This window comes from Thermoascus crustaceus (genome assembly GCF_041956765.1).
Source record: "Thermoascus crustaceus strain CBS 181.67 unplaced genomic scaffold VTN00scaffold_6, whole genome shotgun sequence".
NCBI lineage: Eukaryota > Fungi > Ascomycota > Eurotiomycetes > Eurotiales > Thermoascaceae > Thermoascus > Thermoascus crustaceus.
The window spans coordinates 350,436-373,833 of NW_027192532.1; the positions used below are offsets into that span (position 1 = coordinate 350,436).

The following is a 23,398-nucleotide window of genomic DNA, read 5'->3' on the forward strand; positions in this document are numbered from 1 at the left end:
TTGCTCTAAAAAAAATGTACAATGATAACATATAGACAGTTCTGTGTATGCATGGGTATTGATATTTTTCTAATGGATGGAGCATATGAGCCTACCTAATGTTATCTATACAGGTGGAAGGGAAAAGAGAGAGAGCTCTTTTTTTTTGGGAAGATAGTTATCGATTTTAACATCTTAATTTAGTGGATATACATAAAGAAATATCTAACGTACATACGCAAACAAAGTCCAACAGATATATAAGGTAGATAGAAAATAGCGTCTCAGACAGAGCTTTTTGTTGCCATCCCAACCTGATTCGACTCCTGGAAAAATGCAAAAAGCCATATTTGCCTCACGAACACGAAACCCTCCCTGTTTCTCTTTTTCTCTTCTTTTCTCTTTTTATTTTACACTCTTCCTTCCCGTCTTTCTTCTCTTACGTCCCCAACATGATCACATCCCTCTCATGCTCGGGAACCACAGCACCATCCCCATTCGTTTCCGCCTCGACCAAGGCCTCTTCTCCTCCAGTTCCATCACCAAACCCACCAAGCCCCACGCCCCCATCCATCTCCCGCAGCACCCACTCCAGCAGGTAACTCTCGTCCGCGAGCTCCTCGATCCGGCGATAATGCCGGTCCGTGTACGCCGACAGCGCCTGGAGGATATCCTTCATGGGCGGTGCGTTCTTTTTGCCCTTGGCGTTGTGACGGGGCCGGTGCGAGGCGAGCTCGACGAAGGTCGAAGGAGGGTAGGATCGGACCAGCGCGTAGAGGATACGCTGCGCGACGCGGGCGGTGCGCGCGTTGGTGTTCCAGTCCCGGATGCGGAGGAGGAGGGTGTGCAGGTTGTCTGGGTCGAGGGATTGGAGGACGGTGTCGATGGAGGGGTTGCCGGTTAGGCTGCTCTCTTCTGATTCTCCTTTCTGGGGATTTTCTGGATCGTCGGCCTCGTCGATGGCTGCTTGGAAGAGGGAGAGGAGGCGGCCTGGGTGGTTCAGTTGGAGGGCTAGGGTGATTGCCTCGCGGTAGGCGCCCGCGCGGATGTAGTTCTGGAGCTGCTGGTCTTGTTCGATGCGTGCGGAGTTGGCGGTGACGGCTGCGGAGAGGGTTGCTCGGGTGGTGTCTTTCCAGAAAGTTACGGTTGAGTCGGCGGCGCCGGAGACGAGGGCGTATGGGGGGTTGAACGGCTGAGGGGATGATATTGATGATGAGATTTTGGAGGTGGTGATTGGTTTGATGTCGACGCGGGAGCCGGACGGGGTAGGAGATGCGAGGGCCCAGACTCGATCGGTGTGGTTGTCCAGCGTCGTCTCGAGCTCGCCGGTGTATGGGGACCAGATCTTGACGAGACCGTCAGCGGCCGCGGAGGCGACGAGTGGACGGGCTTGAGCGGCGGCGTTGCGGGCTAGGGTTTTGCTGTCGTTCTCTGCTTCTTCGCCGTCTTCGTCGCCGTTGGAGAGTTGCGGCGGTGGGAGCCAGAGCACTTTGAGGACGCTATTCGTGTGTCCTTCAAACGTGAGGAGACAGCTGTAATCCGACAGACTCCAGATCTTGACCGTCTTATCTCCCGAGCCAGTCAGGGCCAGGCCTCTGTTCGTGCTCGTTCCGGACTCCGAGTTGATGATGGGCGTGTCTTTGGGAGAGAAGCGGACCGACCATACGCCTCTCTTGTGCCCGCGCAGGATGCCTGCCACCTGGCCGTCCTCGACGGACCAGATCTTCACCGTCCGGTCCTGCGAGGCGGAGGCGAACAGGGTCGATGCAGGGTTGACGTCCAGCGCGTTGATATCCTTCTCGTGCGCCTTGCGGGTATATACCGCTTTGGGGGAGTGCGGCGTCGACGACTTCAACGGTCCCAGCTTGCCCGTGTCCCAGCGTTTGATGGTACGGTCTTGGGAGCCGGTGATGAGGAAAGCAGGAGGGTAGTTCAAAGGGTCTTTGTATGCCGCGGAGCTGGATGGCGGCGGCACGCGCGGGAAGCTGATGGCGCCCAGGGACTCTGCGTGGCCGGTCAATATGGCAAAACATGTGTAAGATGATGTTTCAGGGTCCAGGCGCCACAATCGGGCAGTATTGTCCTTGGCTCCAGTGGCCAGCCAGTGTCCAGACCAGTCGACGTCAATGCAGATGATGATGTCGTCGTGGCCGTCCAGGTGGGCGACATCCGCTCCGAAGTACTCATCTTGCCCAGACCCGATTGACACGATCCTGATGCTCTCAGTGTTGGTCGCCAGGGCCAACATCGACCGGTCCGGCCCGACGTACGCCAGGTCGATGATCTCGTCGTCGTTGCCGGATATACGACGAATTACCGGCAAGGGGTCGAGAGTAGAACCGGGCTTGTAGTCTGACAGCGGCTCGAGAGAGTGGATTCTGAGCGTCTGATCAGCATGGACGGACATGACGAATGGCAGGCCTGGCGAATATTCCGTTGCAATAATGGCCTCGAGTTCGTCGCCCGCCTCCTGCTCCTTGGTAATCTCTCCTCCTCTGTTGCAGTCCCACACCCGGAGCTTTCCATTCTCTCCACCGGTAAAGCAGAGTGCGCTGTCGGCGATAAAACCAGCAGTTTCGATGCTCTCCAGAACCGGGATGATCCTGCGAGTCTTGTATGTCCGTACATCCCACACGATAACGGTCTTGTCTCGACTGGCAGAGAGCAGCGCGTTCTCTACCGGCGAATAAGACAGGCTCCGCACGACAGAGACATGGGAGTCCAGAGAGGCCATGGACTTCCTCTTGTGCAGATCCCACACTCGGATCTTACCGTCCTCGCTTCCGGATGCAAGTCGGAACCCGGCTGTCGAGCCTGTCTGCGGAACAACAACGTCTTCCATCTCCTGCTCCTCATTCTTTCGCTTCTTCTTTTTCTTTTTATCTGTAGAATCGACCTCGGTGTCTGGGACTGGGATCTCGAAGAAGCACAACGCTGAGATCACTCCTCCATGGCCGTGGAACGTGTGCGTGATGTATCCACCTCTGATATCCCACACCTTGATGGATCCGTCGGCGCTACCGGTTGCCAGCAACGTTCCTGTATGATCGATCGCGGTTGTCACGACGGGTGCGGTGTGAGGCTTGAAACTTCTGAGGAGCTCTGCTTCGATGGTTCGCGAATCGTCGTCAAACGGCGTCAGGGAGTATATTTTCATAGACATAGATCTAGAGCAGAGAATCACATGTGAAGCAGATGGCGTAACTGCAAGAATTCGTCAGTTTAGTCCGCAAGCAGGTGCAGAAATAGAGAGCGCGTACTCGCCAAGCTCGTGATCAATTCTCCATCCTAGACACCAAGGTTAGATAGAGGAAGCCAAAAGATCTAGCGTAGAGATTCACTCACTCCTTCCAGACTGACCAGCTGGTCGCCGGTCTCTAGATCGACAATAAGCGCCTCCTCGCCCACGCACGTCGCCAGCAGACGGCCACTGGCATCGAGCGCTGTGCTTCCGCCGGTGTATATGGGGCGGATCGTGCGCGAGGCCTCGAAGGTCGTTTTGACGTTGACTTTCGACATCGTGACCGCGCGATAAAACCTTCAATGCGAAATCCAGGTGTCGGGCCTAGCGCGCCATCTATACTTGAGGCCAAAAAGAAAAAAACGAGACCAGGGAAAGGCGCTGGCAGCCGCGGTCGCAAAACGGGCGCTTCTCGAGCTCGCAACTTTTTATCTTTTTTCGAGCTGTTTGTCGTGTTTGCGCCGCGCAGCAATTAAGCAGTGGCCCGTGCTCGCAGACGCCAGAGCCGCCAGAGCCGCCCAAGACCTCCGCCGTCTGCCTCAACGTCCTACAAGCTGCACGATGATCTCCTGGCATTGTTTTGTCAAGTGAACGGCGTTCATATGTGCTCGATCACGCCAAGCGCTCCAGCGCTCTCGCACGATGGGACGACGGGCGTACATGAATCGGCTCGCTTTGGTAGGCCTGAACTGTTTCCTTACGCCTCTGCCCCACGATGCTATCTATTGAAAGACATGTATTCGGTCGTGTTCATTTTTATAGCATATTTTGAGTGATTTTATACATGCTATTTCACTTTTTCTGTGCATATATGTGTGTGGTTTTTATACTGTCAATGTTCGTTCTAGCTCTGACGTTATTTCCTTTCTAAACCATCTATTACGATATTGTCATGATATAGCCATCTAAGCAGGTGCTTGTTGGGAAGCTATTTGCAATTTCTGTTTAATTATCTTTATTATGTGTTTGATTAGTTGACCGCTTGCTGATCTCTTCAAGGGCCGGTCGCCGTATGAAGCTCCCGACCCTCCTGTTGTGCAGTCGGCCGCCGCACAGCGTAGGGTTTCCGCCATCCATGCCGATGGATACGTTCAGCAATATGACGAGAGAGGCCACCCGGTCAATCCTGCGTCCAAAGCGTTTGGTCGCGAGCTCCGAAGAGCTAAGAACGACATCCTCTCGACCATGGGAATCGTCGTCAGTGGCGAGGATGGGAACCTGGGCATCTCCAAGGAGAGACAGAAGGTGAACCTGATCGCCACAGAAAACGACTATGGACTAGTTATGGCCACCCTGGACCAAATATTCATGTTTCTAGGTTCCTGGTGGACCACGTCGCTTGGAGGACGGGTACAGGTGAGACGATCCAGTGACGCGACCATTGACGTTGGCTTGCTGATTCGTGTTCCGGCCAGACGTTTAAAAGTTATACTCATGTTCCATTGTTGAGCATCATCCGCTTTGAGCGCAATTCAGTCGGGCTGCTGGGGTTCTACTTCGCAGGAATCCCGGCATGGGCGACGTCATTCTCCCTGTCGATCTGTCGGAATCATCTGCTGGATACCCTGATGGTCTTCCTGCAGAATCAGTTCTTATATCTTTCTGACAATGGCCTATATAATCGCTTCGTGCGCACGGCTTTCGCACTTATCAATACAGCGTGAGTCGCTTGGAAGACCTAGTATTCAAAGACGTCTTTGCTAACAGATTCTCAGAGCGAGGACGACTTTATTTGCTCTATTTGGACAAGCGTATATGCTTTCACTTCTGCAATCCCTCCATTTGGTCCACCCTTGGTCCATTCCTGATCTTCATTTTCTCATACCCTTCAGAGAATCTTCCTTAATACAGCTTCCTCCGCTACCTGCCGACTATTCTCTCCGCGCATTGAGCGAGTTTGGTCTAGGTCTTCTGACGGCTCCTTACACCTTGATCTACATTTATGTTTACCTGCGACCCGTTGTAGAATCTAGGTTATACAGGTTGCTTCGTCGACGACTCCCTAAGCCCGACCGCCCGGATGAGCTTTCCATCCGAGTGGCTATTGAGAATGACCTGATCGAGTGGACGGTGCCAACACTTGGACGAAGGGCGGATGAGGAAGCTCGCCGCAGCAATTTCACATTTCTGGAGGAGATCGAGTATGAAATACTGACGCTCAGAAATTGGGCTCTTTCGTGGTTCGGCTGGAAACAGGGAAACGCCTCCGATGGCGAGGTCATTGCTCCCTCCAGGGAAGAGAGAATTGAGTCACTGCGTCACCGTATTGAACAGTTGCAGCACGAGCTGGGCGCTACACCAGCAAGACTACATCCGGCGCCACCGAGACGGACAGAGCCTTTGCAGGCCCGTGGGGAGCAGCTTCTCAGCGGCCGCGTTGAAGGCGCTCGTCCCGGCTCGCCTGGTCCAACAGTTTCGACGCAGACTCCGGACCCGGAATCTCTTTTCAATATGGACCAGGTCCTCGCAAATGAGGAGAGACAGATGGTTCAGTCGCCTCTTGAGATCGGTGGAGAATACTTTGATGGAATACCTCCCTTAGGACGTACGGGAATTGACGGAATACCGAGACCTGTACCCTCGACTTTTGATCCTCCTAATCAGTCGATCGGTGCTGAGACTGCTCCTCGCGACGATTCCGTTGCTCGCCAGTGGAACTCACGATCAGACACCTTATTCTCTCGGCCATCATCCCCTGAATCGTCACCTTTCACATCGCCTCGTGTCCGAGCCTCGCTGGTCCACCAGAGCGCAGATATAATTACGATGCAGCTGGAGCTTCTAACAAACAACCGCAATCCGCAGAATCAGACTGGCCGTGGTACTGGTCATAACAATTCTGATGGATTGCGTCAGAACGGCGTGGATGCCGACCAAAATTCGATCAACAGAACTGCTTCTGAGCTGCTTGATGCCATACTTTCCGACCAAGGGGAAAATATTACCGCCGCTCTCCACCTCGAGAACGCTGGGAATAGCAACGATGGCTTGTCTGTCCTGACAGCCGTAGCTTCCCCTGTGGCCGTGGATAACTCAGTTGCAGAACAAATTCAACGATCAACAGCAGGCGATCCAGCAAGTGATACCACATCAGTACTAGCTCGGGACACTGGACTCGCAAATAACAACGTCCTCCCCGACGGGATAGACGAACCCGCCTCCGAAAACAATGCTCCAAACAACACCAACAACTCCGACTCCGACTCAGACGATGATGACGATGACGCGTCCGACTACTCCTCAGACTCCGAACCTCGCCCCGTAACCTCCACAACCTCCCAGACCCAGACACAAGCCAATACCACGGGCCACACCCGCCAGCGCTCAACAACAGTGACTTCCCTGCCCTCTCACCGCGTCACAATTCTCTCCTCCCACCCCGTCGACTCCCTCTCCTCACACCTCGCCTCCCTCATCACAACCGTGCTCTTCATGCCCCTCGAATCATCCTACCTCCGCTCCCTCGCCATCTCCTACCTCTCCTCCCCCTCCTTCTCCGCTCTCGCTGCCGCTGGCGCCGCCGGCGGAAGCGCTGCTCTCCTCTCCGACATCCGCCCCCTGGGCGCCTGGCTCGGCGGGGGCGGAATCCGGGGCTCTCTCGCGTACGTGGGCAAGTTGGCCCTCGTGCTGGGGATGCAGGCCGCGGTGAGTGCGGGTGTTTGGGGCATCGGGACGGGAGCGGCTATCGCGATGGGGAAGAGTGGGTTTGGGTGGGGGAATTTGTAGATGTCTTTTTTCTTTTTTGGTTTTGTTTGGCTTGATTTCGTTCCTCTGAAGAGGAAGAATAAAAGGAAAAAGTGGTGGTCAGGTGGTCGGGTTTCATTATCTATTATATTAATTAATTAGTCAATCAATCGCTCCGTCGATTGTCCATCAGTGATCTATCTATCCATCTATCTCAGAGGTGATGAGATGAGATGAGAGATACCCTCTTTACACGCTCTTTGTGATCCAAACGAAAACAAAAAAACCTCGTTTCATGTTATATTATATAGTGTGTACCTGGCATGGCACAAGCTATGAATGAACGGAAATTGATCCTGAGAAAAGAAAAAGAAGAAAACTAAACCTTGATTAATTGATTGATTGAATGTTTTTAATGATATGTCTAAAGTAATAGCAGTACGGTACGATGACGTCCATCTATTAGATCTAGGAATGGTACTAGATAATGACGATAACGATGGAATAAAAAGTGGAAGTACTTCCAATGACGGATCCGTTAGTCCATGTCCGTTCGAGAAGTTTAAGCATAACCAGTTTTTTAATTAGAAATGAAATATATATATAAAAGGGAAGATAGGTCAATGCAACAAATAAGTAAAAATAGTTCCGGTAGTTTACATACAACACATAATATGCTCACATATATCCATATCCATTCCGTTACAGTACAGTGAAATTAAATAATCCCGTTACCTAGATAAATACATCGATCGCAATGAACAAAACGCCCAACCGTGATTTCAGAAGAACAGACAAATTTCTATATAACACATGACGTTCCTTCTTTTCATCCTTTCCTACTTCGATGCAGAAGCAGCACCAGCGGGAGCCTTCCCCTTCTTCTTCCCCATCCCCGGGATCTTCCGCCTCTCCCAAACCATCAGGTACCCTTCCCGGGTAAAGAGCGTCTCGCTCTCCGCGCGCTTCACGTACAGGTCCTGGATCTCCAACCACTCCGGGCCACGCTGGATCTCGCCCGGCCGAGAGTGCTCGAGTTGTCTCGCGTTCTCTGCCGCCATGGCCTTGTCGTGCAGCTGGACGAGCCAGGAGACTTTCTCGCTGGCGGCTCCGGCGCCGGTGGTCGTCGCGCCCGCGGCAGCGTTGATGCCCTTGTCGGAGTCGTCGGTGCCGCCTGCGCCTCGTGTGGGCGCCGTCGCGTCCAGGATGATATTCGCGACGAGGTCGTACAGAATGGGTTCTCCCGGGGGCCAGATGTCCGGGTTTGGCTCGACGTAGGGGGACATGTCGAGAGAGCGGGGGGAGGGGAAGGTGACGATGGTGGGGTTGCGCTCCGACACGAACTTGTTCCGGCTGAAGCGCTTGATGTGGAAGAGTAGGTAGGGGGGCAAGGGGTGTAGGAGGCGGTGGCGGACTCTGTGCGCGAGCTTCTCTGTCGCGGTGATGCCGTTGTATTTGTTCAGGAGGGTGGTCAGGGGGACTTGGGGGATGATGGATTCTCGGTTGGCGGATTGGAAGAGAGGCGTCGGCGGTAGGTCGAGGGTGAGGATGAGGAACGGGCTGATTTGGGTGGTCGTGTCGCTGGATTCGGAGAATACCAGACGGGAGTTGGTCTCGTCCGCATGTGCGGTGATCGCTTGCGACTCGATCTTGAGGTGGCCTTGGAATGCTGCTTGTATCACGCTGGTAGGAGTGGAGGATGGCTTCTTGGAACCGCCCAGACTGAGGTGAAGGTTGTTCAGGAACCAGGAGAGGAACTCGACCGGATCTGACTGCTGGGTGAGGGTGAAACGCTTCGAGGAGCGGAGGGCAATCTCCTGGAGCAGTTCATGGGGAGAGACGTGATTTCTGAACGCTTTCGGGTTCCACAGTTTGCGGACCAGCGTGCTGAAGCGGAGAGACAGCTGGGGTGTTCCGGGGACAGGGAATTGGTGTAGCAGGAAGAAATTCCGGATCGGAGGGACATGGGCAAGGACCTGGACGACGACATTCAAGTAATCGTTTGCTTTGATGTTGTTCATACCGACGAAACCTGAAGTAGATAGATCAGTAATTGTTCATGCGTAACAACTCAAACAGATAGTCTTACCTGGTCTGTATCGCTTGCCCGCGAGATCAAAAGAATCATGGACCTCCTTGTCCAGTTTCATGACCTCCTCCTTGGTATAATGCGGATCGACAACATACTTGATGTCATCCAAGCTCTTGCTTTTGACTTCGTATCCTTCCGGCAGGACGTAGACCCTCTTCGTCTCCAGGTTGATAAAGACATGGTGGCCGACATCCAGCGCGTGGAAGTAGGCATGTGACTTCGGTCCTCTGCCCTGGAAATATTTCCCACAGACGAGACATGCGTAGACGTTTATATTCGACAGGGTGACGGAACACAGCTTCTCGAAGTCAAAGTCCAGCACCTCGCGGTTGACCGTGTCGAGATAGAGGTCGCTGTAGTCCGCCGATGGCTCGGCCTGGCGTTTCGGGGCGGAGAGAGCAGAGATGCTCTGATCGAGCTCTGGCGACTCATCCTCATCCTGCGCAGCTTCAACCAACTTCTCCCCTTCCTCGTCGGCCGCCGCGAGTACGTTCTTGCCATTGCGCTCGTCCTCTTCGCGTTCCTGGCCGCTCACGCGCTCCGCGGGCACGGCGCCATTGCGGGGATCGCCTTCCTCCGTGCCCGGTACGACGCGGGCTTTTTTGGAGGCGGGAGAGCTGGCGGCAAGGTCTTCATCGAGCGACAGTTCTGCCTGTCTTTTCGACATCGTGTCTGCGGGGAAACGAGTCGAAAACGTGGGTTGCGCGGATCTGGGGATCGACGGGGCGAAGCTCGAAGCTGGAAGTTTTGGTAGGGAAAGATGCAAACACGGCAAAAATGGCCCGCATGCATCTTCCGCTTTGCGGAGCGTCACAGCTACGCATGACATCTTAACATGATCTACAAGTCGCGAAAAGATATATATATATATATATATACTATGTATAAAACATGAAGATAAATAGTGGATTACAGAATTATAGTGGCTTAAGAATCATCTCATCAGTTTATTTTTCTGAAGATAGTCTCGTAACATTATGATACAACGCCGTCCCAGGTAAGACCAAGCCTCTAAGCACTCGTGACCTGCTTGCTATTATCAAACTCTACCTCCCGGATGCCATCCTTCGTAACGACCTTGACGAGGACCTGGAGGTTCATTAGTATCGTTCTGCGCATATAGCTCTTGCAACAGATCCTGCTGGCTGACATACCCCCTTGAAGTCAATCGGGAATCTCCGCTTCAACTCGTCCGTGCACATCTCTAGAATCTTCATTCCTTGCTCGAACGAGATATTGGGGTGGTGGTGCTTGTCCATTATCGACAAACAGTAGTATCTAATGTCCGTCAGCTCCGTCTGTTACTGTGACCACAAACCTCGACCGAGGAGCCTGAAGAAAATAAGGCGTAAAGGGAATATAAGATGGGAAAATCGTACTGAGCATAGCCATGTGCCGCATATGGCAAAGCGGCCAGCGACGCAAGGTAATCTACCCAGTACAGGCTGGGCTCGTGAGTGATGGGGTCTACCCCTCCTAGCAGCAGGTTGACGGTGTACGGACTCCGCGACCGCAGACTGCGGGCCAGCTCTCCCCGGACGAAGGCGCCCACCGCGGCGGGGCTCAGTTCGGTGTCATTGCGCATCGTGTATAGCTGCACGTTTGCTTGGATGTACTCGGCGAATTGTACTGTGTTGGAAGCCGTCAACAGACCACCCTTGTAGACCATTCAGCTTGCGGGTCGCAGTTCACCAGTGTCTCCTGCCTCTCCCGAGAACGCCATAATTGTGTGCTTGTTCAGCTGCCGTGTCTTGTCATCCTCTGCCTTCAGAATGGTGACTCCTCTCATCGCAGCCTTGGAGGCCGCGACAATGACGAAGTCCTTGCCAGTGATGCCGAGTAGAACCTCCCTGCAACCTGTCCGTTAGCATAGACAACATACCATCTGGGGTTAGGGGACCTGCATCTTCACAGCGATATTCTCAGGGACACGATACGGTGAGGTTCTGCGGCGAGAGTGAGGGGAACGGGGTCGTCGTCGTGTCCGGGGTTGACCACGCGTGAGCCTGTCGCCTGGCTGAGCTGGAGCTCTGCTTAGTCACCCGTTTAGGCGTAACTCTTTCGCCGGCTGCCGACGCCGCGCCAAGAGTCCGCGGCACCAAAAAAAAGTGAGCATCAAGAGCTCGAGATCTTCACGACGCTCCGGAGACAGCGAGTCCACCAGCAGTCTTCCGCCTATAATTTATTGTGACGCTGCGGAAGCATACAGGTTCGTGAGCGCCGGCTCCGCACACGGGCATGTCTTCGTTTTTCACCCTGCCCGCTTCCCAGCGCAAGCGGAAGAGGGAAGATCGCGCCGCCGCTCCAGCGTCGAAGAAGCGCGGAGTTGCTGCCAGTGACGATGCAGCCTCGAAAGATGAACGGAGAGCTAGATTGAGGGACCAATCGATATCCGGCAGCGAATCGGACGAGGATGACGATGTCGTGGAGTCGGTCGAGTCGGGAGAAGAAGAAGAGAGCTCTTCGGAGTCGGAAGAAGGCGAGACGGCAGCGGAGAGGCGCCTGAAGCTGGCGGAGAGGTATCTCGAAAATCTCAAGGATGAGGTGGACGAGTATGGATTTGATGCGGCGGAGATTGATCGTGACCTGATCGCAGAGAGACTCAAGGAGGATGTGGTATGTTTCGCTTGGCGCCTTTACAGCTTGATCTGTACCGAAGCTCACAAGATCCCAGGATGAGTCCAAAGGACGACTATACCGCCAGATTGCTTCTCAATTATCCTTTTCAACAGCATCACACTCTTTTTTCCGCGCAGATACCCAATCTACTACTTCCGTCGCCGTCCACCCGCCGTATGTCTACACCGTTTCAAAGGATCGCACGCTCATAAAATGGGAGCTTGTAAAACCCAGCCCGGTTGGTGCTTCCGCTGCACAAGATGCCAATGGTGCCTCTAAGCGGCCGCCTCGACCACAGCGCAAGAAGCCAAAGAATATCAAGTTCGTCAAGGGTCTGCAAAAGGCCTCTGAAAGCGACGAGAAGCAGGGGCATACGGGGAATATCCTTACCGTGGCCGTCTCCCCGTCTGGGAAGTTTGTTGCTACTGGAGGCGCAGACAAAAAACTGATCATCTGGGACGCTGAGACCCTCACTCCAATGAAGACCTTTACTCAGCACCGCGACGCTGTCAGCGGACTCGCCTTCGTCAGACACATCTCCTCCAGCAGCACTGGTGAACAACTCTTTTCCGGATCTTTTGACCGGACCATCAAAACATGGTCCTTGAGCTCTGGTGGCCACGCTTACGTGGAAACCCTTTTCGGACACCAAGACAACGTTGCCTCAATCGCCGCCATGACCACCGATCAATGTATCAGCGTTGGAGCCCGCGATCGTACGGCAAGACTGTGGAAGGTGGTCGACGAGACGCAGCTTGTCTTCCGCGGTGGAGCCTCCAAAAACGCCCCTTACCATGAGCACAACATCGACTGCATCGCCCCTATCCCTCCTCATCACTTCGTCACGGGCTCGGACTCGGGCTCCATCTCCCTGTGGTCCATTCACAAGAAGAAGCCACTGTACACTATACCCCTTGCGCATGGCCTCGACCCGCTTCCACCGCTGGACCAGCTCTCGCCCGAGGTGGACGAGAAGACGGCCGCACACAACTCCCGACACCTCCGCCGCCAGCCGCGCTGGATCACGGCTTTGGCCACGCTGCCAGGCACGGATATAGTCCTCAGCGGCAGCTGGGACGGCTGGATCCGCGCATGGCGTGTCTCAGAGGACAAGAAGATGATATACCCACTCGGTCCCGTGGGCGCAGGATCTACCTCGCTCGCGCCAGCATCATCCCCTCCATCGCTACAGCTAAAACAGAGCCTCCACTTCGACGCTGCAGGAGACTCCGACGCGATGGAAGTCGACCGGTCATCACAGACGGAGAAGAACGACAAGTCGGACGGCCCTGACGAACCAGAACCCCTCCTCAAAGGCGTCATCAACGACATCGCCGTCTTCGAGCGCCGTCCGGAATCCTCCAAGCCAGGCCAGAGCCTGCACCTCGACTCCTCCAGGTCCAAGAAAAACAAAAACAAGAACAAATCCGCCGCGGACGCCGGACCCGAGCCACGCGGTCTCTGCATCATCGCCGCGCTGGGCAAGGAGCACCGCTTCGGCCGGTGGAAGTGCTTCGCGAACAACAACTACGACGGACCGACGTCGCAAGGGCGGAACGGCGCCGTGGTGTTCGAGGTGTCTTTCACGGATGATGTCCAGGCTGAGAAAGCACAGGAGGAAGGCCAGAACGGGACGAAGATGAACGGGACGACCTGATTTGATTTGATTTGAATGTGCATGGGATGTGTGTACAAATCATGTAATACAGTACTTGTCTTGTCCTTTTTGATTTTGCAAAATTCAAAAAGTTCGGGAGATTTCCTTTTTTTTTCTGGATTGATTGTTGGCGGCGCGCGTGTTTTGTTCATCGTGAGATTCAATTTCCGTATGTATGTAGACAGAGACACATTCATGTATGTACCTATGTACTGTACATGCACGTTGTATGATGCATAGTCTAGCATAGCATAGCATTGCATTGCATTGCTTGCATTTCTTTTTTCTTCCTTCCAGATTTCCCATTCAACTTGTTTCCTACTAGAAGATTTCGAGGCCCGATCAGCGGTTATTATTGTAAAGGATGCCATTTTCGAGTTTTATGGGGGTAGTACTACTAACTGGACACGCCCATCAAAGAAAGTAAGCAGCAGGAAGAAAGCAAGAATCAATCTCATTCTCATCATCATACGAATAGAATAGAATAAAACAGAACAGAATAACAGACGATTAATCAACATCGAACCTGGATCCAACAACAGGTGCTGGATGATTCTGAGGATAAATAAGCCCGTCGGTCGCTATCACAACCACTATCACCATCAACCGGGACGAGAGAGAGAGAGAGAGAGACAGAGATATAGATATATATATATATATATATACATAACTGGCTGACTGGCTGCTGACTAGGCCTGTTGAACTAATTAATTCGATCGGGGACTTCCACTAGTAATTAGCTCGACTCGACTCGGCTGACAGCGTTTTTTTTTTCGTCCGTTGTATTTATATTTATATTTATTCGATGGGGACGAGAACGACGCGACCTGAAGGTTGAGGGTGTTAGTAGTGAGCATCCCAGACTCGACTCGACTAGATTAGATTAGATTGCCTTGGGTGGATGTAGTAGTCGCAGCAGTAGTGTCACCGATCGATAAATATTATTACATGCTTCCCGTGCGTTTGCGGAAAAGGGGCTTTTTTTTGGTTGATCAGAGATAGTTAGATTAGATTAGGTAGGCAGTTACAACGGTGACGATGTACTGTATGTGTATCTCGGTTCATGTTAAATAGAAAAACATCTCTAATCCCAACTTGATCAATTCCTGTCACCATGTTGTGCTTCTACAACACAAAGAAACGCATCATCAGTGACATTGTATCCTGGAGGCGTAATAGTATTATTCAATTATAACTATAACTACCTACGTCTACAATGCAATTACAGTACAGAACCTAGGTATCTATCTAGCCTAACCTTACCTACTACTACCTAGGAAGGGATGATATAATAATCCACACCACCGTCGGAAGCCGAAGCCGAAGTAAAGAAAATCCCGGATTAGAAAAAAAGTAGTACTGGAACAGAAAAAGAAGGAGGAATAAACCCGCTAACCAAATTACAACATGAGTAAAGTACCTAAGTACTCAAGGGATAAGAGAGATAGATCCACACCAAACCAGGAAGCCATAAAATAAATGTTGGGGGGTATTGATATATGTGAAATAAAAACATATCTTTCTTGTTTTTCTCGCATATCCCGAATACTCCACTAGGAAAAAATAAAGGTCCCGTGGTAATCGCGAATAACCCCTTTTTTCTCTTTTGCCCTCCAGCGCCATGCTATTCCGTTCCGTAACGATGCCGACAAGGGGGGTGAAAATTCCGTAATGGTGTTTGGTAAACGTGAACATCAAGGTGTTGCATAAAGCTGTTCTGTGTCGACAGTTTAGGCTCTCCCATGTTAAATGGGTGGGTAATCTCAGTAATATCGGCGACCATCGATATCTGACGGCTGTTGGATAGAGAACCCTGAAACATCCGAAATGATGCTCTCTTTATAGAGGTAGCGGCTGTCCGTGATAAGACTTCGAGGCGGGTCCCGGACTCTTTTGGCCTGCTCTGGCTAAGGAGGCACACTGTTAATCAAAGCGGTGTGTGTCTCTTACAGACGGTAAACATCACCGGGCGACCTCCAGACTCTGCATGAGTGTCACCGCCGTCTGCCATCGTTGCTTCTGTTCCTACGGTTCCTGGTTCCATTATTCCTGCCCCCGTTGTTTCCGCCTCCGTTATGTCTCGCGGTTCTGGTCCTCCTCGACGGTGGAATTGGGACGTCGTCATCAGAATCATCAGAATCCTCAACAGGGATGGCATTATTAACGGAAGATCCGGCCGGTCCATTTGAATTGCCCTGGTTCTGGTTCCCCAAACGTGAGTTTTGATTGCGGTTACCTCTGTTGCCCCTGGAGCTTCCATTGGTCTGATTGTTGTGCCGCCGTTGACGTCGAGAAGTAGCGGATACAGGGGGCCGGATGGGTTCCTCGTCTTCTGAGCTTTCTTCCTCGGAGTCATCGCTGGCGTCCTGGGACATTGACACGTCAGACTCAGACTCGTGGTCAAGCTCTTGCGTCGTGTAGCTGTGATCCCCAACAACCGTTGAACGGCCCGAACCGGAGTCGCTTTCCTGTTCATCATCATCAATGAAAGAAGCCATTTCATCGTCATCATCCGAATCATCTTCCTCCTCACTGTCATCGTGGGTCACTGAAGAGACCGAGCGATTATGTAGCCAGTCATAGTGATTATCGTGGAAATCATCGTGGAAACGTCTGTGGCGCGTACCGTGAAATTGCTGTAGTCCAAAGGGCAGCTCTTCGAAAGGAATGCCGTCGTAGAAATCATTCCAGGCATCTTCATCGATGTCACCAAAGTCATCAATCTCGTCTGTGTAATCACTCATCTCGGTGTTTTCCTCCGACGAAGTAGTACCAGTAGTAGTAGTACCAGTCTCCGACTCCGCATCTATGCCGTATCCACAGTGCGCACAGCCCGTATCTTCAAGTTCCCAGGCGCAGACGGGACAGCGAGCGACGTTGTCTTCGACATCGATGATAGGTCGGCCAACTGGGGGCCTCTCCCTGAAGGAGCCCTGAAACAGGCCACCTGTTCTTGGGTGTGTATTTGCCTTGTCGGCCTCTAGCCTTGCCGCCTCTGCACGCTGATGTTCCCTATGCTCATCTGTAGTCTCTCCTTTCTCCAAAAGCTCCGCGCGGCTGGTGAACAACTGGACAATTGCACGAACCTATGAGCTTGTCAGATGGGCCATTATTCATAGGAAAAAGAGGTCTAAGTAAACATACCAGGTATGCAGGTGCAGGCTGTGATTTCACCTGCGCACGGCAATCGGGACATGTCTTGTGCGATCTCCCACTCGCGAACCATGATGTCAAGCACTAATGAGATTAGTTGAATCCCGGCATCATAATCTCCAATAGGGATACTAACCCCATAGCAAAAGGTGTGACCGCAAGCCAGGGTGTAAGGCTCATAAAGCGGCCGGACACAGATACCGCATTGAAGGAGGGAGCGGATGTCCTCGACATGTCCTTGCAGAGTTTGTAAGAGCTTGAAGAGAGCTGTTAATACCAGTGAAAAAGTCAAGGGTGCTAGCAGGTACTTACTCCAGATGCGTCAGTAGCGGAGACCTCCGTGCCTCCCGCCATATTTGAAACAGGGATTGTGTCTCTGCAGGTCGCACGGCTTTACGTTGCCAAGTACCTCAATTTCTTGTCGAGAAAGGGAGATGCATAAGGTGTAAGGCGGGGCGCGTTTGCCAAAGAAAGTAACTTGTGTTGCAGGTAGTGGCGACGCGAGAAGACTAGATATCAGCGGAGGGAGCTGCGGACATAGTGGAAGATGATTGCCCGCGTATTCGACTCGAGAGGAGACCGTCCACCAGAAGACGATTCGATGAATATCGGTGCTGGGTATCTGACGGGCTCCCAGGATGCTCAGACGATATCCATTCGTCGCGTAGACCTGAGCAGACGGTTGGATTCACCGCGAAGGCCGGAGCAAACAAACAGGCCAAACCAGGCAAACATCTCCAACCGAGTCCGGGTGCATAATATCTTGTGCAGTAATGCTTAGTCATCTATTACAGGTAACGACACAATATATGCCTAAGGCACTAAGACATACTCTTTGAGACTCCGACGGTCGCAGTTTCTGGACTCTCCCAGCCGTTCCGACGCACGGTCGGTTGCGGAGTATTTTGTACAATCATATTTCAGTCTGTGGACACAACAGCAGTTATCATTATTAAATGTTACCAAGATCCGGCACCGAGACCCCACTTGCACACATCCCTCATCCCGCTTCATCGGGTTTTAGTGTGTTGTGTGTTTTCTCCATGACCAACTGGATGTGTGCACCGTACAAACCCCACCTGCACACCGTGGATACCGCCAGCTTTTTGGAAAATACCAGCAGATCAGCAGCGTGAGCCCGGACTTGGTCGTCATCTGAACACATGCAGTCTGCCCTGGACACTGTGCCACTGGCCGTGTTGTTGGATGCATAAACGATCGTGATTGATGCAGAGCATGGGAGACCGCGGAACGGCGTGGGGCGGTTGGTCTTGTTAGGCACTGGCCCTGCCGCCCTGGTGGTCAGTGTCACCGCCCCTCAAAAGGGCATAAGCGATCCCCGGAGGCATAAGTATGCTCCTCCCCCCCGGCCCTCAGCCTCCCTTCTTGCTTTCCCCCGTCTTCCACGCGTTGGAGGATGATGTGATCGGACGCCCTTGCGACCTAGGCCAGCTCTGCGCGCTTCGAGACACTCCAGGATGACAGGATGAAGTCAGTGGAACAGGTATTTTCATACACACCATTCGCTATAATGCTCAAGTTTACCCACCAAATGTGATGTGGTTTACGACTTGACCCATTTTCTTGCTTCTCAACCAGATCAGACTTGTTTCTTTCAACAAAGACCAGTCAGATCACCCCTGAACTTCCATTTTTTTTCCTCGTCATTTCATTTCTTTTCTTTTCTTCTAACGTTTCGCTTTTGCACGTATTGGCTTCAAAACGTGGGAAGTTATTAACGTAGCCTTGGTCATATACCTTGAGCTCCTTTCTTGAAGAAAAGGCCAACACAACTACAGAATAGGTACAATATGCAGCTTCAATCTACATAAATTCGACTTCTACCATTTGTGCAGTCTGTTCTACTTGGGAAAGAAAGCCATCGCATCGTATCAGCGTTTTTTTTCATTCATTCATCAATCTATTTCTAGCCGGGAGCTCCTGCGCCAGTCGAGCTGCTCATCATGTCCTATGCGGTTCGTACCTGATCATGAGCACCCTCCACCTGGAGTCCTCACGATTGCACACCTATCTACGAGGATCTCTTCCAGTTCATTAGTACGCGTATTATTCACCAAAAGTCGAGAGCAACCTTTCGACCCAAAGGCGGCAACAGCTCAGTCTCGCCCAATGCGACAATCCGTATGACGCACTGTTTAGACAAAAGCGATGCCGAAGCAGCACGACGTATGGTCACAAGCAACAATCTCGCCGTTGAACGCCATAGCACCAACAGAGAGAAAGAGAGGGCTTGAAAACCTGGTCCTCCGACAACACCCTTGCAGCATAGTCGTCTATGACAATTACGAAGCAGCAACACCGGCAGCAGCATCTCTCTTCCTGGAGAGCTCCTTAAGGTCTTCGGAGATCAGGTGGCTGTCGTCAACCACACCCATCTTGACCTTGTCATCCTCAACGATCTCCTTGTCCATGTGCTCCAGGAATTCGATCTGCTCTCGGAGGAAGCGCTTCAGGCCGAGCGTGTCGAATGGACGTCTGGCGCGCTTCTGGTCTCTCATGTGTCGGTTCATCTCCCGCAGGCGGTCCTCAAGGATCTCGAACCGGTACTCTGCGAACTGGTGGTACAGCTCCCCGAGGTCGGAGATTGGGCGAACAGTGGTAAGGACGGTGTCATCCTTGACGGCAGGGGAGCGTGGACGGAAAGAAGTCACCATGGTGATACGCTCGGTGGTGCCAAGGGCACGAAGGGCCTGGTGTTCGAGGTAGCGGCCCTGGAGGACGACAGCGGAACCCTGTCGATTATCGTCAGTTCATACGCTGAACCTGTCATATGGGAGGATCTGCACTCACCATCTGTGGTCCTCTGACCTTCACAACCTCACCGTTACCAGTTCTCAGCGCGGTCTCACCTCCGATCATGTCCTTGCAGTCAGAGAGCATGAGCACGCAAACGAAGGGGTAGCTGTCGGTGTGCCAGTCGACGATAGGGGTGTCATCTTCGTAGGGGCATCCCGCGACGCCCTCGTCGGCTTCACGGTTCGCCTTCTCAGCAAGAGCGGCAAGGGCCTTGCTCTTCTGCTCCTCGCTCTGCACAGAGATGTTGACGTGGCCGATTTCCCAGTCCATCGAGGGAACAAGGTCGATACCAGCGACTTTGGAGATGATGGCCAGGGTCTCAGGGTGCCTCCAGGCGTCATAGATGAATGGTGCGCACCTGAGGAAGGTATTAGAAACAGACCGCCAAAGCCCTACAGAACTAACGGATACTTACTCTGGAGCAAAGCCTCGCAGCTGACATTGAGCCACGTTGCTCGAGTACTGATACTTGTTCCAAACCTCATCGCTCAGGACCTCCGCTCTCATCTGCTTGATCGCCTCCGGGGAGAACAGTGGGAATGGCTCAGACACACCGACGGTCGACACTCCCTTGTTGTCCGGGTATCCCAACTCCTTCATCGAGTAGGTCTTAGAGGGTGGCTGGAACGCCAGGTGCTTCTTTGGGTCGAAGGGAACGCGCTCCGATGGGGGAAGCGACTCGGTGATGAGAGGCTTGCGCCCGGTAGCGGTCTTACGGTTGGAGATCGACATGGTCGGCACAGGAGTGGAAGTGAGAGTCTCTGCAGTCGCCATGGCTCTGCGATGCTGTGAGTCTCATGCCTTGTACATCATCGATATGTACTGTGGACGGAAGCGAAAGTCGACAGCTGCGGGGTGGAGAGGGGGGGGGGGGGGGGGAATGTGAAGGGAATTCTCCCACGGGCGGTCGATATGCTACTGTGAAGGGCCTGGGGACATTACTGACCTTTTTCTCTGTGTCTACAATGAGAGGTAGGTCGAATTCGTGATAAGGTTAAACTGATCTCGTCGTGTCAAAGGCAGATTTTCCAGCCCTGAAAATTCGACTCTGGAGAGATAAGAAGCTACTGAGCACGACGACAGCAGGTTAAAGAGGCAAATATTTATATCGATGGACCCACGTTACAGCTGGAAATTTGGAAAGCGACCCGAACGGGCGGTTTGGACGCCATTCCTCGACGCTTGGACCTGAGAGGCCGACGATTGTCTGGTACAAAGAACGGCAAGACCCGACCACGCCGGAGGGACTACAAGCTGATTTCTGACTGGTGCATTGTGCCACCGTCTAACCTTGGACGGTTTTCATCGCCGTTTATGCTAATGAAATTTACAAAAGGACGCTGCTGCGCGATGTGCAGTTGATTCTCGTGCGCAAAGAAGCTCTTCATGCACACACTCCGCTCTTCCAAGGTACGGCGCCGCAGCAATTGTCAACTCGTGATGCCGCTAACACATCAGCAGCGCAGGCCAGTGGTGGGTCCACATTAGGGTTATGTTGTTTTATGGAAATTGTTCCTACGTTCGGTTTGGTATTGAGAGAAACATTGCTCTGCTTACTGGCTTTCCAACAGCCGCCGCGACCTTGCAGGGTCTGGACCGCCACAGCCGTACCCCTGTGCGAGCCTCGACGTCGCTGCTGGACTTTTGTGCTTCGTTCTGCCGGGAGGTTTGTTCTACACGGAAGTACAGGAGTTGTGAGTCGAACAGAGAGGATCGACGACGATCCGTCAAACCAAGAGGGGAAAGAATTCGCTTCGCGACCGGGACTACGATGTGGAACCGCGACGCTAGTTTTTAGTTCCCACATGGACCTCACGGAGACGTGTGATGGCAACGCATGAGATCGGGGCCGGGATGGATAACTGTTTCCCGGAAATGGGATGATGGTCAGGGTCGTCAGAACCGAGGTGTGGAGGGGCAACGATACACCGACGATGACCAGACGGCAAGCGCAGGACTCCGCCACGGCGTACCGAATGGAACCGTTGACTCGATTAGGTGCACGGATTGGTCGCGCTCGGTGAAGTATCAGAAAAAAAGCCATTTCGGTTCCAAACTTCCCGTTCTAGTCAACAAGCGCATCTCGACCAGGTTGCCAAGGCAGAAGACAGGTCAACCTGGAGGACACGAGTTGGCCATGACAGCTGTTCGTCCTATGTCTCGGACGAGCCACTGGGTCCCCAAGTCTACAGTAGGTGTGAGATCTGGGCTGTCGTGATTCGCAGGCCCCTTGATGCATGGTCGGCAGACGCTGAGGAGCGTCGCGACAAGGGAAATTCGCCCCCGGGAGCATGCTGAACCGTAGTTCAGCGTGCAAAATTTACCCATTGTCGTGCGGTATTATTACGGTGGCAGACGAGATCCACCGGTGGCTGGCACGGTGGTTGGTGCCTGATGCTGTCCCTCGTAGACTGGATTCCCGAGGGCGCCGTTCTTCCCGCACAGGGCAGGCGACCGAGACAGTCAAGGTGGGGTGGAAAAGGCTGGAAGTCTCCAGAGGACTGTGTGCCTTTCGCCTCCCATCGCCAATAACGGACGCCGCCGCGCCTCCCGATCTGCCCTACGCTGGCCCGCCTGTCACAAGGATGTCATGTTGAAGCCACAGCGACTGACAAAAGTATCGGATCGAGTCCCTAGGACACAGCACTGACTCTGGGGAGCAGGCCATGTGACGGCAGTAAGCGCAGGCGAAGAGTTTTAGCCCGCTGCGGGCGTGCGGGTTCTAGGCTTTGGCGGTTTAGTCAGTGGGCCGTGTATTGACATTTGACAAGGCTGTGAGGGGGGGCACGATCTCATCCGCCGTCAAGTGGGCTGTTTGGTCCTGAAGTTTGGGCAGTGGAAATACCGTAGGCGTCTGGTGGTGCTACATATCGTGTTCACCGTCACTCCTGCGACAAGACCGGCCTCATGAAACCACCCAGCCGCGAAGACAAGACAAGTGCGGCTGCTGTACCCGTATGTACACGTACCAGCATGAGTATGTACGCAGGACTGCGATCTCTATCATCTCTCATGGCGAAAACACTCTGATCTCCTAGCAGTCCTTGACTGTTTTTGCGTCGGGGCCACAGCTCTTATCGATAAGCCATTGTATGCCTTTGAGACCGTCTGATCAATGGTCAATCCGGCTGTGCAGCGAGCCGATGTATCACGTATCGCGGCCACATGCCGAGTAACTTACGCCGTACCGAGCGCCGTATCAGAAAAATACCGCTGCCCGAGGCCACCACGCCAAGCCCGCGCGTCCAGGCACCTCGCTAGCCTCTGTCAACGAGCTTCTTTTGCAGCTCTGTCAATCCTCCAGAGATTAGAGAACCGCTCCATTGGTTTCCCCCGCGGCTTTTCTCAGGACCATCTTCTCATTTCGGAGTGCGCAGCATGGCGTCCGAAGCCAAGGACAACTCCCAGACGGCCTGGGGGAAGGTCGAGCAGAGATTCAACGGGTATGTCTGCCCCCCAAACCCAGAAGCTCTCCTTCATCACCAACTGCCCGCGGCTCCACCGCGCTCTTCGTCATGCGAGATAGACGCCAGGTCGAAGGGAGATCAAAGCTGAACCTGAGGTGGTCTCCCGTGTCCAATCTCCGGCGAACAAGTCACTCCTCATGGCGGACTACTCTACCATCCCCCTCTTCAGATACCCCGCCTTTGACCCATGCCCATGGGATAGGCCTTATGCAGCTGACTCCGGCTTCTGCTTCTGACATTATAGAAAGAACGCCAGCCAGTACTTTGACCCCTGCCAGGACTTCGCCGACCGCAGCATAAAATGTCTACGTCGTAATGCCGGCGACAAGGACTTTTGCCAGGACTACTTCCAGTGAGCGCACCCTTCTCTCAAATTCTTCCATCTCCCACGCAACTCCACCGCCTGCCGGCCCCCCGGCTCACCCCGAATGCGGGACATCTTGCAAACACCGGTCCGGTTCATCCAGCCGCGTAAACGTCGGCCAAGTTCAGTTGTGATGGTGTCATTGATGATCTGTGGTTTTGCTATTTTACGTGGGGGAGATGAGGGTCGCTGTGCTTTAGCGTCTGGATCGTCCCAACCCGGCAGGCGCGGAACTTGATATAATCCTCTACGATACTGACGGATGAAGACTGATTGTTCTCCTTCGACAGGGCATACCGTGACTGTAAGAAGGAATGGGTAAGTG

At 53.1% G+C, this 23,398-nt stretch overlaps 8 protein-coding genes across 8 annotated transcripts; 3 read left to right on the forward strand and 5 right to left on the reverse strand.

Annotated features, from left to right (window-relative positions):
• Positions 1 to 418: 418 nt before the first annotated feature.
• Positions 419 to 3,498, reverse strand: VTN00DRAFT_8494 (uncharacterized protein; the record flags this gene model as incomplete). Its single annotated transcript, XM_069435354.1, has 3 exons — positions 419 to 3,183; positions 3,240 to 3,267; positions 3,325 to 3,498. The coding sequence occupies 3 exons, from the start codon at positions 3,496 to 3,498 to the stop codon at positions 419 to 421; spliced, it is 2,967 nt and encodes a 988-aa protein (XP_069285309.1).
• A 364-nt stretch (positions 3,499 to 3,862) lies between these two features.
• VTN00DRAFT_8495 (uncharacterized protein) lies at positions 3,863 to 6,946 on the forward strand (the record flags this gene model as incomplete). Its single annotated transcript, XM_069435355.1, has 4 exons — positions 3,863 to 3,898; positions 4,220 to 4,576; positions 4,636 to 4,880; positions 4,936 to 6,946. The coding sequence occupies 4 exons, from the start codon at positions 3,863 to 3,865 to the stop codon at positions 6,944 to 6,946; spliced, it is 2,649 nt and encodes an 882-aa protein (XP_069285310.1).
• Positions 6,947 to 7,743: 797 nt separating this feature from the next.
• Positions 7,744 to 9,663, reverse strand: VTN00DRAFT_8496 (uncharacterized protein; the record flags this gene model as incomplete). The annotated part of the gene is made up of 2 exons (XM_069435356.1): positions 7,744 to 8,936; positions 8,994 to 9,663. The coding sequence occupies 2 exons, from the start codon at positions 9,661 to 9,663 to the stop codon at positions 7,744 to 7,746; spliced, it is 1,863 nt and encodes a 620-aa protein (XP_069285311.1).
• A 344-nt stretch (positions 9,664 to 10,007) lies between these two features.
• Positions 10,008 to 10,785, reverse strand: VTN00DRAFT_8497 (uncharacterized protein; the record flags this gene model as incomplete). The annotated part of the gene is made up of 4 exons (XM_069435357.1): positions 10,008 to 10,085; positions 10,151 to 10,274; positions 10,376 to 10,625; positions 10,689 to 10,785. 4 exons carry the CDS (start codon positions 10,783 to 10,785, stop codon positions 10,008 to 10,010), a joined length of 549 nt encoding a protein of 182 aa, XP_069285312.1.
• Positions 10,786 to 11,234: 449 nt separating this feature from the next.
• Positions 11,235 to 13,272, forward strand: VTN00DRAFT_8498 (uncharacterized protein; the record flags this gene model as incomplete). Its single annotated transcript, XM_069435358.1, has 2 exons — positions 11,235 to 11,612; positions 11,671 to 13,272. 2 exons carry the CDS (start codon positions 11,235 to 11,237, stop codon positions 13,270 to 13,272), a joined length of 1,980 nt encoding a protein of 659 aa, XP_069285313.1.
• A 1,994-nt stretch (positions 13,273 to 15,266) lies between these two features.
• On the reverse strand, positions 15,267 to 16,779 carry VTN00DRAFT_8499 (uncharacterized protein; the record flags this gene model as incomplete). The annotated part of the gene is made up of 4 exons (XM_069435359.1): positions 15,267 to 16,358; positions 16,417 to 16,509; positions 16,562 to 16,681; positions 16,738 to 16,779. 4 exons carry the CDS (start codon positions 16,777 to 16,779, stop codon positions 15,267 to 15,269), a joined length of 1,347 nt encoding a protein of 448 aa, XP_069285314.1.
• Positions 16,780 to 18,728: 1,949 nt separating this feature from the next.
• VTN00DRAFT_8500 (uncharacterized protein) lies at positions 18,729 to 20,016 on the reverse strand (the record flags this gene model as incomplete). The annotated part of the gene is made up of 3 exons (XM_069435362.1): positions 18,729 to 19,178; positions 19,237 to 19,600; positions 19,658 to 20,016. The coding sequence occupies 3 exons, from the start codon at positions 20,014 to 20,016 to the stop codon at positions 18,729 to 18,731; spliced, it is 1,173 nt and encodes a 390-aa protein (XP_069285315.1).
• Positions 20,017 to 22,620: 2,604 nt separating this feature from the next.
• VTN00DRAFT_8501 (uncharacterized protein) lies at positions 22,621 to 23,065 on the forward strand (the record flags this gene model as incomplete). The annotated part of the gene is made up of 2 exons (XM_069435363.1): positions 22,621 to 22,685; positions 22,954 to 23,065. The coding sequence occupies 2 exons, from the start codon at positions 22,621 to 22,623 to the stop codon at positions 23,063 to 23,065; spliced, it is 177 nt and encodes a 58-aa protein (XP_069285316.1).
• Between the last annotated feature and the right edge of the window lie 333 nt (positions 23,066 to 23,398).